This window comes from Leptosomus discolor, chromosome 3 (genome assembly GCF_034619465.1).
Source record: "Leptosomus discolor isolate bLepDis1 chromosome 3, bLepDis1.hap2, whole genome shotgun sequence".
Taxonomy (NCBI): Eukaryota; Metazoa; Chordata; class Aves; order Leptosomiformes; family Leptosomidae; genus Leptosomus; species Leptosomus discolor.
In genome coordinates this window covers 8,881,174-8,897,368 of record NC_141393.1, presented here as the reverse complement: position 1 = coordinate 8,897,368, position 16,195 = coordinate 8,881,174, and the positions used below count along the sequence as shown (strand labels likewise).

The following is a 16,195-nucleotide window of genomic DNA, read 5'->3' as shown; positions in this document are numbered from 1 at the left end:
TTGAGGTGCGGCCTCACCAGCGCCGAGTACAGGGGCACGGTCACCTCCCTGCTCCTGCTGGCCACACCAGTTCTGATACAGGCCATCAGATACCTTTCAAGAGATTTTGACATGGCTTCACTTGGATCACAGCCAAACATAGACTTCTCCACACCTTTCCTTCAGCCCTGGCCTTGACACACCTTTGGTATTTCGGAAAATGTAACCTCACGGCCACCTCGCAGCTATGCACATTCCTGTTACCTTCTCTTCCCACCCTGACTCTGGACTCATAGCAACTTGCTCCTCACTTTGCCTGCTCTCACAGACATCTACCCGGCTTAAGACTGCACTGGGAGCTTGGACATGAAGTTTATGTGAGCTATATATTGCAGAAATGAAAGTAAGAAAAGCTGTAGGCAATACATTTATCTCTATGCATGAATCTTTAATTTTTCGAGAAAATTACCAACGCAGTCATTGAAAGGGCTGTAGCTGAGTTCCCAGGATATGAGCAACGGACCCCATTTATGAAAGTCTCTGCAGCATCTCCAACTGATAAATGGAGTTCCTTTGTAACAAGTCTTCTCTTCCTTCCCCAAAAATGCTATTTTGTTGTGAGAAAAAACATTCCCCTCAAAAATGAGCCCTTTAAACCCATTCTGGCCTTTCATTCCAATTCCTTCTAAATGAAGCTTTACTTCTTCTGAAGTTCATCACAAACAGTTTTTTTAACAGATAGTACTTTATGGAACTGAAAGAAATATTTTTATGTAAAAAGCAGCTCAATTTAAAGATAAAGACAGTAAGCCAAAGAAGTAAAATGCAAGTGTTAACAAAGATAAGCTGATTTTTTTTTTAATTTCTATTGAAGAAGTGCCTAAGATCTTCAAATAGGCGTAAGGGCCGCACAGTGTTAGATAATGCACAATGGACTAATACCACAAAAATTATTCTCACTGCAGACAAGACAGAATTTAGTATGCAAAGAAAGTATGCAATAGGTGAATAAACAGATGAAGGGGCAGAGTATGTAAAGGTTAAAAAGGCAGCAGCAAAGACAGGTGCATTGAACACAGGCACAAACGTGAGGATTAAACTAAATAAAAGGGCTGGGTTTATTAAAAGTTAATTTCTCCTATCTCCACAGATGATTACACAGAAAATAACAATTTGACTAATTAGTTAATATTTGTACAGTACTTTGACTGTATAAAGTGATATATAAATTAATATCATTTCAATTAAACTGGAAATGAGATAGAATTATCAGTGCATTTATTAATATTTAATACGTTCACTTTCAACAGCAACAAGCTTTACATTTTAATTGTATGCTTCCAAACATAAAGCTAGAAGGCCCTGTGAAGTAACTATGAAGTTTTCTTACCAAGATACTACCAAAAACTCATGCATATTAAAAACAGACACACACTGGCTTGTAACCAAACAGGTTAAATTAAGAACTCTTGATTAGAAGATGAGTGACAGAGTCCATGGGCCATTCTTTGTTGCTTTTTGCTTCCAAAACAGATTTTCTTTATGATCGGGTCATTCATTTTTATGATCTAAAGGTATGTCACATTTTTGTGAACCTCCTCCTAAGAGCTCCTCCTCCAGTACAGAGCACTGCAAGAGGCGATAGACCAAGGGCACATAGGGCTTGGTGATCTCCAGCTGATGGACAACAGGGTGAACTAATCTCCTCTCACAGAGTCGCATCAGCTGCACTGCACAGGATCAGAAATAGTACACTTCTTAGGGCACCCCCCCTTCAAGGGGCTGCCACCCCTCGCTGAGGGCCTTCCCAAAACAGGAAGCCAAGCAGAGCTTTCCTAAAAAGCATCGCTCCCGCATCCTCAGCCAAGCCACTGATCAACACAGCCCTGCCCCCCCCGTCCAGGCTGCTGGGATGCCTCCACAGGGCAGGGGGAGAAGGCACCTCATGTCAGTGCTGCCCCTTCCCTTGCAGATTGCTGCCATGGAATTCCGGTGGCACCGAAAGCAAATCCATCTTCTCATGGTCTGTGTTTCCCCAGGAGCCATGTAGCCAACTGGGAGCTAAATCAAACCACACAGCAGAACCTGCGGGCTGGATGTTTCAGCGTTATGTGGACTCCTGTTTGGTTTCACTTCAAGAGCTGTCAGGGCAAAGCCATCAGCAGCGAGCATAGCATCCAACGCCGTCCATTAATGAGCATTCGCCAAACGACACTCCACACCTTCACAATGCACAAAGCAGCAGTAGCTCTTTACAAACCAGAGTAACTATAGCACTAATTAAAAGGAAATAAAACTGTACATCAAATTGAGAAGCAAAGAAATTTTTAAGAACGTGAAACAAATTCTTATTAATTTAGACAACTTCTACTTGACGGCATTTTGAGATGAATTCTTGAAAGAAAAGGAAAAAAACTGGAGTGCAGAAGGAGTTATTCAAAGGTATTTTTTTTTATTTGCCTTCGTTAAATACTATATAACATGCTCTTATTTGAAAAACATCAATCAAATTTATAGATTCGTGATAAATACAGTTGTAATTATAGCTGCCTGAAAATAATTCAGCTGTCACGTTTACCCTGTCAAAGTAAATAACGCTGTCATTTTAGTTGATGTGTGTGACTTGAGTAAACATTTCAAAGCATGAATTTTGAAGTAAGATTCCTTCACTTGAAACAATTGCTCAAATTAATTTTCCTTCCAACTCTAATTTATTATGCTTATTTTCTTAGTAGGAACAAACTATCTAACTAAAGCATCTTGAAGTAGATTGTTGGTGCACAAATCATTAATCATACAAAATGCACGCTAAAAAACATGACCTGTTGACCACAGAAAAAACTGGCATTTGTACTGCTCCATCCTTACAGATGTAGTACCTGGAAGCACTTCAAACACTTTAAATTTATCCCTATACCACCCTTGCATGGTAGGGAAACAGCATCATTCCTGTTCCACAAATGGATGATCTGAGGCAAAAACATTTTTCACAATTAAGAAGTGAATATTATTGACAAGTATTAGACTTGGCTGGATGTGCTCAAGCTGGTCTCAGCAAGGTGGAGAGAAAGAGAGACAGTAGGGGAGCTTTCTGAAAGCAGACCTTGGTGGAACAAACCTCAGAATATACTGGTGGTACAAAATTGTCCTACTGGGGGCAACAGAAAGCATGGTATTTCACCATTAGGTCATTTTTTACCGAGCCTACAAGGAAAGAAAATGTTACAACTTTTAAAAACTAAAATGAGGGAAACGGGACGACTGTTTATTTCATCAAAATATGGAAAGTACTACCAGATCTTTAAAAACCCAAACATACCAAAGGTACTTGGGAAATTCCCTCTTTCAGGCTCACATTCTGCTGATAATTCCACTTTGGACCCCGTCAATGAACTTATCATTAGACTAACTGCAATGACTTCTACTTATTAGCAGTGCAACACTATCGAAAATGAACATTTCAGCAAAATACTTTGAGAAGTTCTGTACAATAACAGCTAAAGGACAAGACTGTTCAGCACTGTATTCTGGATTAATGAAAAAAAAATCCCATAGTACACCCTCAGGTTTGAGAATCAATCAATTATTTCTTCTGAGGACATGACAACACTGTTAACATTTCTGACCCAACACTTTTTTGCCTTCAACTCTTCACCTGTTAAATGGGCACAATGCTCCTTACTATTTTTTGCTAAGCATCTGAGGCCTTACATAAGAAGTAGGTGTTAGTACTTAAAAACGACCAGCTGAAACACTTTCTACTTATTTTATTGTTGGCACTTCTGAAAAGAACTTGTTTTTTTCCAACATACATTCATTTTAGACTACACCACTTTTCAGTACTGTAAACGAAAGATAAAAGCAATAAAACTGCACTGACCTTTTCCTTAATGTAGACTCACAAACCTTGACCACCCTGATGACCTCTTTAACAGTACGTCGGAAATCATGCATTCTTGCTGCCACTAGCAGAGCTAGAGAATAAGCAGGGAAAGTCAATGTCAAAAAGGAAAATTTCCTGAAGAAAAGCAGAAAACAGTCAGATAACTATACCCTCTCTTTGCCCCTGCCTTCAGCTAAAGAGCTGTAAGTGCTGATGCTCAGCTGTGTCCCTGAATACAGGTGACTGACTTGACTTTACAAACTTTGCTCCCTACCCAACAAAATTAAGCTATTGCAAATTGCACCCCGAAAAACTCTGTGCTTTAACATTTGGGAAAACACGGTCAGCTACTTAAGATACAGCACAAGAACATCTCATTGATCACGTATTTTCAAAGTTATCACCTTTTTAGCAGAATTTACTAGTCCTGAGTAAAAAGATCTCCATCGAAACATTGAATCTACTTAAGTTGTTCACTATCACTGTCTTGCTAGTGCCCAAGTGCTCTCCTGCAAGACCCTCTCTACAGCTAGACAACTAGTACTGGTTGCAGTTACAGTACTAGCTCTGTTTTGAAGCATCGCCCCCACTCACGGCGCAGTGGCTCAGTGCACAGAACAGCTTCAAGCATGCAAAAGCGCATCCTTTCACAGGAAGCGACACCAGAGCTCCACTTCAGGGATGCGTTTCAAGTGCTCCAAGTTCCTAATGGGAACATCAGGAGCTGAACTAACCACCAGTCCTTCAAACAATGTGTGGCACAGACATTTAGGCCAGGGAACCAAACTAAACCCAGCCCACAGTGCACCACATGAACCGCACAATGCATGGACGGATGCAGGGGACTCACCACCACCTGCTTCAATCTGTTGATCCATGTCTGTTGGATCAAATTACTTGTTCATGTGGATATAGTCTACATAGTGAATCAAAGACCAAGCTGGTCTCCCATTGAGTCTATACTCAAATTTTTAGCAATGTGTAATAAGCAAGTACCATCACAAAAAGAGGCTAGAAATTTCAAGAAGATTTGCACAGTCCTGGGTTCCCTAAGGTTTCAGCCCTATTTCTCATTTCAGCATGCACGTGTAGGATCTTTCAAATAAAATAAAGCGCATACATGAACTCTGTGACTGTCTACACTCTTTGTTACTCTGACCTCACTGGCTGGCACTGACTAGCTTTTAACCTAGCCCTCCCAAACCAGCAGGGTTTTTGTAAGCATCATGACAGCAATGGATCTTGGAAAAAGATGAAGGAGAGGAAAATAATTTCACAGAACAGGTCAAAGAGGGCATTTCTTGCATAAGACTCTGTGTAAAGACACAAATCAAAGTGCTTGCACTAATGGTGTCATTTTAGCTGACAAAAAAACCTTTTAGCAGCTAGAGCTTGCAGAGAGTGTGGGCGAGAAGAGCACCAGAAAGGAGGTTAAAAAAGTCCAAAACGTAAGATACAAAGGATCTGAGCAAGTAATGTAGGAGAAAGGGCAAAAATCAAGTTTGAGTTTCGTAAAATATTTCAGTGAAGACCTACATAATCTGCAGGTGTCTGACAGCACAAAACCCAGAGAACACGGCGTCACCGAGGAAATGAGAAAGTCCTCATCTGTTCCCAGCTCCCAGAATCTCCCGTCCAACCCGCTGCAGGGGAAGTGATACAGCCAGCATCTGACATACCCGCTCCGCAGAGCCCAGAGGGCCGGCGGCCAGTGTGCATCCAGTCCCGCTTCATTCTCTGCAACAGCCTGAGAGCCGTCATGGACACCTCATGGTTCTTCTGCCCAAACTCCAGCATGTGTGCAAAACGAGGAATATATAAACACGGATCTGCAACAGAAAGTAATACAATTATTTCTACTTCTAGCCTTTGATACAGGAAACGCAGTATCTGAGCAGTAGCACTGAGCAGTGCTGTCATGGTTGGCTCGCTTCACGTCTCTTCTCTTTAGAAGCACCTCTTTAGTTAAGCTAAAACAAAATCCTTTCTTGCTTTACAGACAAGACACCTGTAAAGCACTGCTCAAAGTTCTTCTTACATGCTTTTCGGGGTCCAAGGCTGCACATGCTGACTCCGACACCTGAGCAGTGTTACCACTATCAGTGAAATTACACATGAAGATAAGTATTTGGAAGCTTTCGCAGAATGAGCATATGACTTAGACACAAAACTTTTAACATCTCCTGTAAAGTAACAAATAAGGTAACTTGAATGTCTCATCTCACACCTAACTACAAACTAAGCTTCGAAAAAAATTTGTTTACTAAAATCCCATGGCCCTAACAAAAGGCTGCTTACACCTTCAAAGTTAATTCCAGCTCTGACTCATATTCCAACAACACAAAACACTCTTTATTACAGATACTAAGGCATATTCTCCATCAGCATCAATTGCTGGAAGCCAGTTAACGTCAACAGCACTATGACAATTTACATCAGCTACGGATCTGCCTCCAGATGTATAAATTTATTTCAAGTGTTGGTGTCATCAGATTCAAACTAACAGAAATATGTCAGTATGGACTGTGCTTTGCCTAAACCAATTTATAATTTATCAAACAGTCTTGTAAAAGCTACACTTAACACATGTTTACTCTTATTTGAGGTATCAATTTCTCATTTCCTGCCAGCCTTTTATCACTGGACCGAAAATCCATGATGTACGGTAAATTGTTAACTATTAAGTCTCAACTCAATTTCCTTAGCTGATCCCCTGTGTGGGCACTTAAACTGATAAAGAGGAAAATTCAGCTAGAAACACTGGAACAATCTTACGGATTTACAATTAATCAAAGCAGTTTCATCTAGCATCAAGTTCTAACAATGATGCCCTGTTGTTATCCATAATTACCAAGATCACACCGTAGGTGATTACGCCTGTCAGCCCTGCAGAAGCATTTAAATGAAAGCATTTATCAAACAAAAACTTCCAAACACATCTCCCTCAAAACTGAAGAAATGCCACAGTGCAGTCAACTCCTAAACATGACCCTAAAAATCAGAGGTTTAGGAAAGATTAACCGATCCCTGTGATTCTTAAGGGCAGCTGTTCTGTAGTTCGAAGGATGATTTTACAAAACGGTATTCAACAGAAATGGCCAATTCCAAAATACGACAACAAAAAACCCCCTTTCAGAACTGAGAGCCTGGGGTTCAACAGATATTTAAACTTTGCTCTTTGCACTACAGAAACACGTGCCATGTTACAAAGCTTTGCTTTCCCATCTCTTCTTATCCCGACAGGGCCTGACTTCAGCGCCGCCGGAGCAGAGCAGAGCAAAGCAAGTCCGAGCTGAGTTTCGGGAGCATTTACACATTTGCGCTGTAGCTGTTCAGACATTTTTGCTGGCATTCATGCCCACAGGTCATTTGACAAAACATTGCACATCGTTAATTTAAATTCTGAAGCTACCAAACAGTCAGAAAATAAATACACCAGCGGGTTTTAAGTGAACAGCCTTAAAGAGGCCATAAACGGCTAGAAAGTAACACTACCAATGCATAAATTAATTGCAGGACCAAGGTTAACAAAAACACGTCCTGCGTGGATGCAAACATTTAAAAAAATAGTATTTTTTTTAGAAGCTGTAGAACCCAAACACCTTGATTCCTTCCACAGGTACTAAACCAGCACAGATGCACTGAGGGTGCCCTGCTCCCAGTGGAGTCCCCTTTGCCTTCAGGGAGCCCCCTGGCACTGAAACCCTTGCACAAGTGGAGCAAAACCCATCGGTTTTCCAGAACGGGCACTGAGAGGGCCAGGAAGCAGACAGCAAGAAAAACATTATTCTATTTTTTAAGAAAGAAGCACCCGTTTTTCTGAAGACTTTCCCTTCTTTCTCGATCCCATTCATGACTTGGAACTTGGGCTTTTGGCAGAACCTAGATGCCACAGAGTCACTAACGCGAATACAGACAAAATTCTCGGAAACTGTTTAAAAGAGCGACTTCCCCACCAAAACAGGCAACCGGGACGGCCGTCCCGGGGCGAGGAGGCGGAGCCGTGCCCCGCTGCCAGCCCACCCCCGCGGGACCGGGTACTGCGAGCGCGGCTGAGGGGGGTCGGTCCCCGCTGAAACCCCCCCCGGAAGGCGAGCGGGGACCCAGGCCGGGAGGGCCCGCACAACGGGGGCCCGGCGGTTTCGGGGCTGCGAAAAAAGGGCCAGAAAATCCCCCGCAACTTCCCTCGACTAATGTAATTCCGTCCCGGCCGTGCCCCCGCCGCCCGCAGCCGCCCCAGGCGCCGCCCCCGGCGGGGCAGCGCGGCGGCCCGGCTGCCCCCGCGGAGCTACGCAGCAGCGGAGCGGGGCGGTGTGCGGCGCGGCGGCGCCCCCACTCGGGCCGACCGGGAAGGGCGGTCCGCTGGGGAGGGCTCCGCTCCGCCCCGCCCCGCCACGGCAGCCCCCGGGCCGGTCCCCCGTGTCCCCGCCCCCGTTCCCGCTGCGGTAGTCAGGCTGGGAGTGGGGGCACGGAGGGACTGCGGGGCCTCCTCCCGGTGCCGGCTGGGGCGGAGGAGGGGGGCGGGCGCGGGGGCGCTGCGCAGGTAGAAGCGCCCCCGGGCCGGTGCCGCGGGCGCAGCGCCCCCGGGCGGGCGCGTGGGGGGGCGGGGGGGGGGGTGCACACCGGGGCGTGCGGAAGACTGACACACGGCGGGGCGGGGGGGCGGTTCCCCCCACCGCGCCCCGGCGCTCTCCATTGGCGCGTGCGGCCGTGACGCGCGGCGCGGCGGCTGCCTATTAGGCCGGGAGGCGGAGGCAGGGCCCGGCAGAGCCGCGCCGAGCCCGGCCGCGCAGCGCCGCGTCCCGCCGCCGTGAGGGGAGCGCCGAGGGCAGCGCCGCCCGCCCGCCGCGGAGGAGCCGGGGCGGCCAGCAACGCCCCCGACGCGGGCGGGAGGAGCGCGGAGGAGCAGCGCCGTGTGGCGACGGCCGCCGCGGAGAGAGGAGGAAAGTTGGTGCGAGCGGCGGCGGCGGCGACGGGGCCGCCTGGGAGCGGGACTGCGGAGAGCCGCCGCCTCGCCTCGGCCCGGCCCGGCGCGGATGTGCCCCCGCCGGGCGGGGAAGGACGGAGCGGAGCGCGGTCGCTGGCAGCGGAGCTCGGGCGGCTGGCTGCGCTTCACCCTCGGCGGGCTGCTGCGCTCGGAGGATTTATGGATTGACTCTCGCTCCTGACCCACCGCCTCGGCTGGATTTGTGGGCTTGCGTTGCTGGATTCTGGCTTGGCTTTTTTTTATTTTTACTATTATTTTTTTCTCTCCTTTTTCCTCGGGGGAAGGAACTGCCTGCCAGCCCCGCTCGAGTTCCCCACTGCAATCGTGGCAGTGCCGTGGAGGCTGGGACCCCCCCTTCACGCCAAGGTGAGCGCTGGCACCGATCCGATACAGCATCATCCCTTTCCCCCCGGAAAGGTGCGTCGGGCTTGTAACCAAAGAGCGCGCACACACACCAAAAAAAAAAAAAAAACCAAACCAAAAGCCGCCCTGCATCTAGAAGCATACAAAATATCCAGATAGTAGGACTCGCATTTGGGATTTGTTAGTTCTCTTGCTCATGCCACTGCCCCATGGTTGCCTCAATGGCAGGATCATGAAGTGTTTGACTTTTTTTCTTCTGCTTCCAGAGACCTTAAAGAAGTCCAAAAAGAGTGTGAGGTCAAACGGCAAGGTGCCAGGATGCTATGAGATAGTGCCCCTGTCCCTGAAGAAGAAGATGGCCGCAGAACTTTACCCTGCCAGCACCAACACCAACATAGCAAACAGCAACGCCGCCACCGCCGCCGCCACCGCAGCCAACAGCAAGAAGAACGCCCTGCAGCTTCAGCAGAGCGCCCAGCCGCCCCCGCCGCCCCAGCTCCAGAACCTCAACAACAACAACTTGGAGAGCGCCAACTGGCAGTCCTTCCACCCCACCCTGCGGGAGAGGTAAGGGCCGGGCCCTCCCCGGGCGGCCGGCGGGGAGGCAAGGAGGGAGGGCGGGCGAGCGCGGTGCCCGGCCCTGTGCACCTGCGGCAAGGCCCGGGCGTGAGGGCTGGGCCGGCCCGGCGAGGGCGGCCCGGGAAGGGGACGGACCCCCGAGGCGGGGGGACGGGACGGGACGCCGGCGGGAGGGGCGGGCGGCTGTGTGCCAGTGGGGCCGGGGCAGCGGGCGAGGGGCTGCCGGCGGCTAACGGGGCTTCTCCCCCCCTCCCCTCGCTTGCAGGAACGCGCTGATGTTCAATAACGAACTCATGGCCGACGTCCACTTCATCGTGGGCCCGCCAGGGGCGTCCAAGAAAGTTCCTGCCCATAAGGTTTGTGCAGATAATTTTTGGCTTTTTAATGCTGTGCATGTCGCCTTCTCCCCCTGCCTTACAGGTTCCACTTTTTTTTCCTAATTACAGCTCTCTTCTAATCCCAGAAGTAATTCACATAGGCTGCAATTAAAGGGAACAGTCGTAAGGCAGTCTTCTGCCTCCGCTGCAGCTTTTAACTTTCCCTAAGCGTAGCTCTTATCGAAAGCCAGCACGCTCAGCTATTACCAGTACGTATTACTGAGGCTTCTCTCTCTTTATTTTCCAGTATGTTTTGGCAGTTGGTAGCTCTGTCTTCTACGCTATGTTTTATGGCGATCTTGCAGAGGTCAAATCCGAAATCCATATACCAGATGTGGAACCTGCAGCCTTTCTAATCCTATTAAAGTAAGTGCCCACTACAAGTCTACTAATTATGTGGACAGAATCAAAGTAGCTTATAAAATAGACATCTCCTAATTGGCATTGTGCAATATGCAGTTATTACTGTTTACTTAATGTGCTGACAAATACTGAATGTCAGATTCACTGCCAGCAAAGATGACCATAGATCAATCTTTCATGGCCTATAATTTTTTTCTCCATCTAGATACATGTATAGTGACGAAATAGACCTGGAAGCTGACACTGTTCTGGCTACGCTGTACGCTGCCAAGAAGTACATCGTGCCGGCCCTAGCAAAGGCTTGCGTGAATTTTCTGGAGACCAGTTTAGAAGCGAAGAACGCTTGTGTCCTGCTGTCTCAGAGCAGGCTCTTTGAGGAGCCAGAGCTGACGCAGCGCTGCTGGGAAGTGATTGATGCTCAAGCAGAAATGGCACTGAAGTCAGAGGGCTTCTGTGAGATAGATCAACAAACACTAGAAATCATTGTAACCCGGGAGGCCCTCAACACCAAGGAAGTGGTAGTTTTCGAAGCTGTTCTCAACTGGGCAGAGGCTGAATGCAAAAGGCAAGGGCTGCCGGTTACGCCGCGCAACAAGAGGAATGTATTAGGTAAAGCTTTGTACTTGGTGCGGATTCCAACCATGACTTTGGAAGAGTTTGCCAACGGAGCTGCCCAGTCTGACATCCTCACCCTTGAGGAAACTCACAACATATTCCTATGGTACACAGCCGCAAATAAACCCAAACTAGAGTTTCCACTGACAAAAAGAAAAGGACTTGTACCTCAGCGATGCCATCGGTTTCAGTCGTCTGCATACCGCAGCAATCAGTGGAGGTACCGAGGGCGATGTGACAGTATTCAGTTTGCTGTAGACAAACGGATATTTATAGCAGGACTGGGATTGTATGGGTCGAGCTGTGGCAAAGCTGAATACAGCGTCAAAATTGAACTGAAGCGGTTAGGAGTTGTCCTTGCTCAAAATCTGACAAAGTTTACCTCTGACGGCTCCAGTAACACTTTCTCTGTGTGGTTTGAACACCCTGTGCAGGTTGAGCAAGACACATTTTACAATGTAAGTGCTATTCTTGATGGTAACGAACTCAGTTACTTTGGGCAAGAGGGAATGACTGAAGTGCAGTGCGGGAAAGTGACGTTCCAGTTCCAGTGCTCCTCGGACAGTACTAATGGAACCGGAGTACAAGGAGGACAGATACCTGAGCTCATTTTCTATGCATGATGCATTTCAACTTTGATTGTATTCCAGTACTGCAATGATGCACATTAAGGGATTTTTTTTTTTCAGTTGTACTACAAACTCTGCAGCAGTATGGAATGTTACGCTACTTACCTATCTGCTACATCAGGCTATACAAATAAGTGAAGGAATGCTCTTGAATTTAATCTTATTTTATTTATTCATAAGCTATTTGACTTAATTATTAAAACTGCAACAAGCAGAAAAATGTTAAATTTCGCACGTACTGTGCATTTATTTTGTATATAGATAACTAACTTGCAGACTGCAGCTGACTTAAACAGAATGTTCTAAACTAGAGCAGTTTACAAATCTGTGAAATATAAAACATTTTTACTTGCCCTAAATCCTGTGTACTTGATCATTGCTGATCTTATGGCTCATGTCTGTTAATTCATCTACAGTACAGTTAACAGGGGTGGTGATGCTGTAGTCTGTCCCCTGTATGCATCTATACGGGGCATGAGCTCTCACCTCAAATGCAAAGGTTCCTTTGCCTGGTAACTGAGAATTCATCAGCAGCCTTTATTTTTCCCTTCACAGAAAAGGGAGCTGACATATGTGGAAGCTCAGGGTGTTTTGTGTGTTGCGTAAGCTGAACAGAGACAAACCAGGAGTGTAATCAAAGTTGATCAAAATCATCCTGTGGTTATGTTTGAAAGCTTCTATTGCCCATTTACACGCATCATCTGCATTATCCTCCAGCCTTCCCAGCAAACAGCAGCACTGACACTTTCACCTGTCAAACTGCACTCCACTTGAAGGGACAGAGTCAAGACATATGGACAAAGCTTAATGCAATGACGGGCTTCATCCCAGCCTTAGCCCAGAGCTGCAATATTGGCAGCTCCTATCTAAACATACACCCCATCTCACATTTAGGAGCAGATATTAGAAATACTTGTAATAGGGTCTTAAGTTCACTCAAAATTATTAATTAGAAATAAACCACCTTAAATAAAAGCTGCTTGATCTCTCCTTTCCCCCTATTTTTCCTAAAAATACAGTCCCATCCACTGTCAGCACTCATTTTATAGCTAGTACCCTTCACTTCTCTCAAAGAGCACTAAAAGTAGGTGTTTTTCTCAAGGGTCTGACAATCACTACAGATGAGCCTATTAAAAATACTTTCACCTTGAAATTAAGCTGCAATACAAACTCTACCTAGTCTGTCTTTAAAAAAAAAAAAAGTAATGAAAAATAAGAAGGAAACCAAATTACTAAAACCAACTTTCTTCCAGACATCAAGCTACGCTAACAAAGCCAGCGCGCCACGATGGCCAATAGCTGAGCGCTGCCATGTACTATCTGGATGCTGTTATGACGATGCTCAGTATGTAAGCTGCTGGTTCTCTTGCTGCAAAGGCAGGCAGTTACATGCCCAGCTGAATGCCTCTGAACGCTTGTGCATGTGGTGTTCTTGAACACAAAACCATCTGGTTCTCTCAGTACAGATTAAGGAGAGTGAGAGTGGGTAAAGATACAGGAAGAAGATTCCTGTGCAGAGGTGGGTAACAGTCGTAAGACCTCTCTATAAATGCACTCTCTTTGGCATGAATTCCCTCGGCTTAAAAGTTACAGCATAGACAATAGGGGTTTTGCCCTTTTGACAAGTTAAAACCCACCTTCCTATCACTGTTATGAAGTTGCTCCTCATTTTCCATCAAGCCACCTGTATTTCAGGCACTGAACACCTCAGCTATAGGTGATGGACTGATAGTAAGTTTGGCAAATAATAGTTATCAAATGTTGCATCTCTGGAACTGAAGAGTGACAGGCCTGTGTGCGCTTGCAGATGCACACAAATTGTACATCAGCCCATTGTCTTAGTCTGGCCCAAACTACTCAAAAAAAGCAACAAATAGCATCTAGCTCCCAAAAAAACTCTTACATAAAGGAGAACAGGCTCTCATAGTCAGCAATGCTCTTCTGCCTGGATTGATTCCAGCTTCATTTTTAAGTTACCACTTTGGTATTTAGCACACAATACTATGCATATATGACACACATACATATATATTCTTGTCAAGTAACCATGCAGAAAATACACTCAAATACTCAAAAGTCAACGCATAAAAAAAAATACCTATGGCTGGAGCATTTATGCAGAGTTCTCTGGCCAACAGAAGGAAAGTTTTTCCCAGCACATAGACATTCACCTATTAAAAGACAAAAAAAAAAAATCTTTAAATCTTAAACCACAAATGTTTTTAATAGAACATTTATACAGAAAGGGAAAAACACCCACCAACTTTTAAATCTTAACCTGCTTTAAAAAAATTAAATTGAAGTAATACAAGCAATATTCATAGGTATAGAATAATACTTGGTGCTTGTCAAAAGCTGCACAAATTAACATTGTAAATCAAAGCATAAGTTTACACTGAAAAAATTAAAAGCTGTTCATCATGCTCTTCAGTGGGCTGATGGAAAAACTGGACAATTTTTCAGTTGTCACCTAATATCTAAAAAGCATTAAGTAGACTTTAGTATAATATCAGTGTGTATATATATATTTATATATATATAATATATATATAAAGTGTTATTTATCTTGTAACAAAACCTGAGCAAATACAAGTTAGTGCAAATTTCAGCTCTGCACGATCATGCAAGTGGGATAATTAAGTATTGCACAAGCACACACCAAACTTTTCCACCAAAGCAAGGAGTGGTGCTACCTGCCCCAAGGGTTATTTGTCATTTCTCACTGTTGGGACATTGCCCCAGATCACCTTACATTAAAAAAATGATAATAAATTCAGAAAAACCCTAAACCACACCAAACCTGCTAAGGGACAGAGTCGTGCTCCGCTCCCCTCCCCTCCTTCACTGCTGCACTCAGAGGATGTAAACTGAGGGGAGGAGTTACTCTTCATAGTCTGATTTGCAATTTATAGCATAAGCAACTATGTTTGTATTTTAAAAGTCTGAGGAAGTTTTCTTTCACTGTCTTAAGATGTGCTTTTGTGGTCAGCAAGAAAGGCAAGATATACTTCAGTTCCCAATCAGCCCCAAACGCTTCCATGAAGCTCCATGAACACCTTGCTCCCTCAAGGCATATATAAAGGTCAAAGTTAGTATAAAAAACTCCATCCTCCTACACTCCAAACAAATAGTGTGTTCTGCTTTTTTTAAGGATAGTATATACTCTACTGCTTTTATGTAACAGAACTGCCCCTCTCTTTCATATGCCAGGATAGTGAAGGTGTTTACTATGCAGTCAATTACACAACTGAGTTGTTGATTATGGTACAAGGCTATGGAAATAAAAAAATCCTGTTACTAAGTATATTCTCTTTCAGTTTCACAACAGAGCTTTACCAACAGTTTAAAGGCAAGCTTTGCTCCCAAGTGTATAGATGCTTGTACCAAACTAGCAAAAATAAACACAGATATTTAAACAAACAAACAAAACAAAAAACCTGACACATTTTCACCTAGCACTTCTAAATTTTTATCTGAAAGTGTTCTTAATGTGTATTTTACTCAAATTAAGAAAAAAAAATAAAAATTAGAACTTCAAAGAAATCCTCAGAATGATCATGTATCCTGAAAGCGACTGTGCCATCAAGTGTACATGGTATGATGGCAATTCATTCCATATTGTCTGGAATTTGTTTCATTCCATATGACTGACCAACGGGTTTGACTGGCCTAGAAGATACAAGAGTATAGTCTTAAATTTTACTGCCTTTTTTCCTGAAATACTAGACAACATAGAAATACTATTCTATGGGAAGGAAGTGAACAGAAAAATACTTTTGAATACGAAGGATATTTCTTAGGAAATAAGTCACCAAATTACATAGAAAAATAAGCACCTACTGAATCTGGCAATTCATATTGGAGTTTGAGAGCATGTGACTTTCCATGAGCCAAAGAGAAAAAACAGACATTACTACAGCAAATATCTGCAGTGTTTCAGTTGGCTTTAGATGCTCTAAATTCGTTGCAAGCTTGGAATGGCTTGTTTTGACCTTTTGGCTTAAAAATATTAACATAAAGCAGGGTCTGGCTATAGTTTCAGCCTTCGAAGTTGGCTGACCAAGTTACTATAAATCTTAAACTTCATCACTTAGATCCTGGTCTGCAAGGACGATTTCACTGAACAAATCAATAAAGTTACTTCAGTGGAGCCAAGTACGTATGATGTTTCCATCAGAGGCTTCACAAACTCATCCTGTTCTTTCATTTTAGTCTAGAAAAAAAACACCCTCAAATTCAAACAAGTATTTCTCCTTCTGGCTTTTTTTTGGTCACGACATCCAAATACTTGATGTTTGCCCCCATCAAACCACATCACTCTCTAAGAAACTCCTCCCGAGTAAACTTTCCATAAATGTAATCACCAAAGAACAAATAAATATGAAGACCAAATAAAGAAGCAGGGCTTTTTAGTGAAGTT

The 16,195-nt window shown here is 44.7% G+C and overlaps 2 protein-coding genes across 8 annotated transcripts in view; one reads left to right on the top strand and one right to left on the bottom strand.

Annotated features, from left to right (window-relative positions):
• Positions 1-16,195, bottom strand: part of BRF1 (BRF1 general transcription factor IIIB subunit) — a 171,026-nt gene that overhangs the window by 77,687 nt on the left and 77,144 nt on the right. For 2 of the 3 annotated variants that reach the window (XM_086463613.1, XM_086463611.1), the window contains exons 5-7: positions 13,874-13,946; positions 5,542-5,691; positions 3,860-3,953 (exon numbers count right to left, since the gene is read on the bottom strand). In XM_086463613.1, the coding sequence (XP_086319739.1) occupies positions 3,860-3,953; positions 5,542-5,691; positions 13,874-13,946 (317 nt within the window). The remainder of the gene's footprint in view (positions 1-3,859; positions 3,954-5,541; positions 5,692-13,873; positions 13,947-16,195) is intronic. The other variant, XM_086463614.1, reaches the window with a different exon arrangement.
• On the top strand, positions 9,007-12,264 carry BTBD6 (BTB domain containing 6). 5 transcript variants are annotated; one of them, XM_086463619.1, is made up of 5 exons: positions 9,007-9,215; positions 9,479-9,779; positions 10,057-10,147; positions 10,416-10,534; positions 10,737-12,264. In XM_086463619.1, exons 2-5 carry the CDS (start codon positions 9,568-9,570, stop codon positions 11,767-11,769), a joined length of 1,455 nt encoding a protein of 484 aa, XP_086319745.1. In that variant the 5' UTR covers positions 9,007-9,215; positions 9,479-9,567; the 3' UTR covers positions 11,770-12,264. The 5 variants fall into 5 exon arrangements, with proteins under 5 accessions (XP_086319745.1, XP_086319741.1, XP_086319744.1 ...); XM_086463618.1 differs by lacking the exon at positions 9,007-9,215 and having other exon boundaries at positions 9,428-9,609; positions 9,673-9,779; XM_086463617.1 differs by lacking the exon at positions 9,007-9,215 and having other exon boundaries at positions 9,428-9,609; positions 9,661-9,779.

What these genes read in the sequence shown, in the direction of transcription:
- BTBD6 (XM_086463615.1), top strand. Translation starts at nt 9,409, where the DNA reads ATGCCACTGCCCCATGGTTGCCTCAATGGCAGGATCATGAAGTGTTTG. An exon ending in CACCCCACCCTGCGGGAGAG is followed by an intron (nt 9,780 to 10,056) that starts GTAAGGGCCGGG and finishes CCTCGCTTGCAG; the next exon opens with GAACGCGCTGATGTTCAATA. An exon ending in AGAAAGTTCCTGCCCATAAG is followed by an intron (nt 10,148 to 10,415) that starts GTTTGTGCAGAT and finishes TTTATTTTCCAG; the next exon opens with TATGTTTTGGCAGTTGGTAG.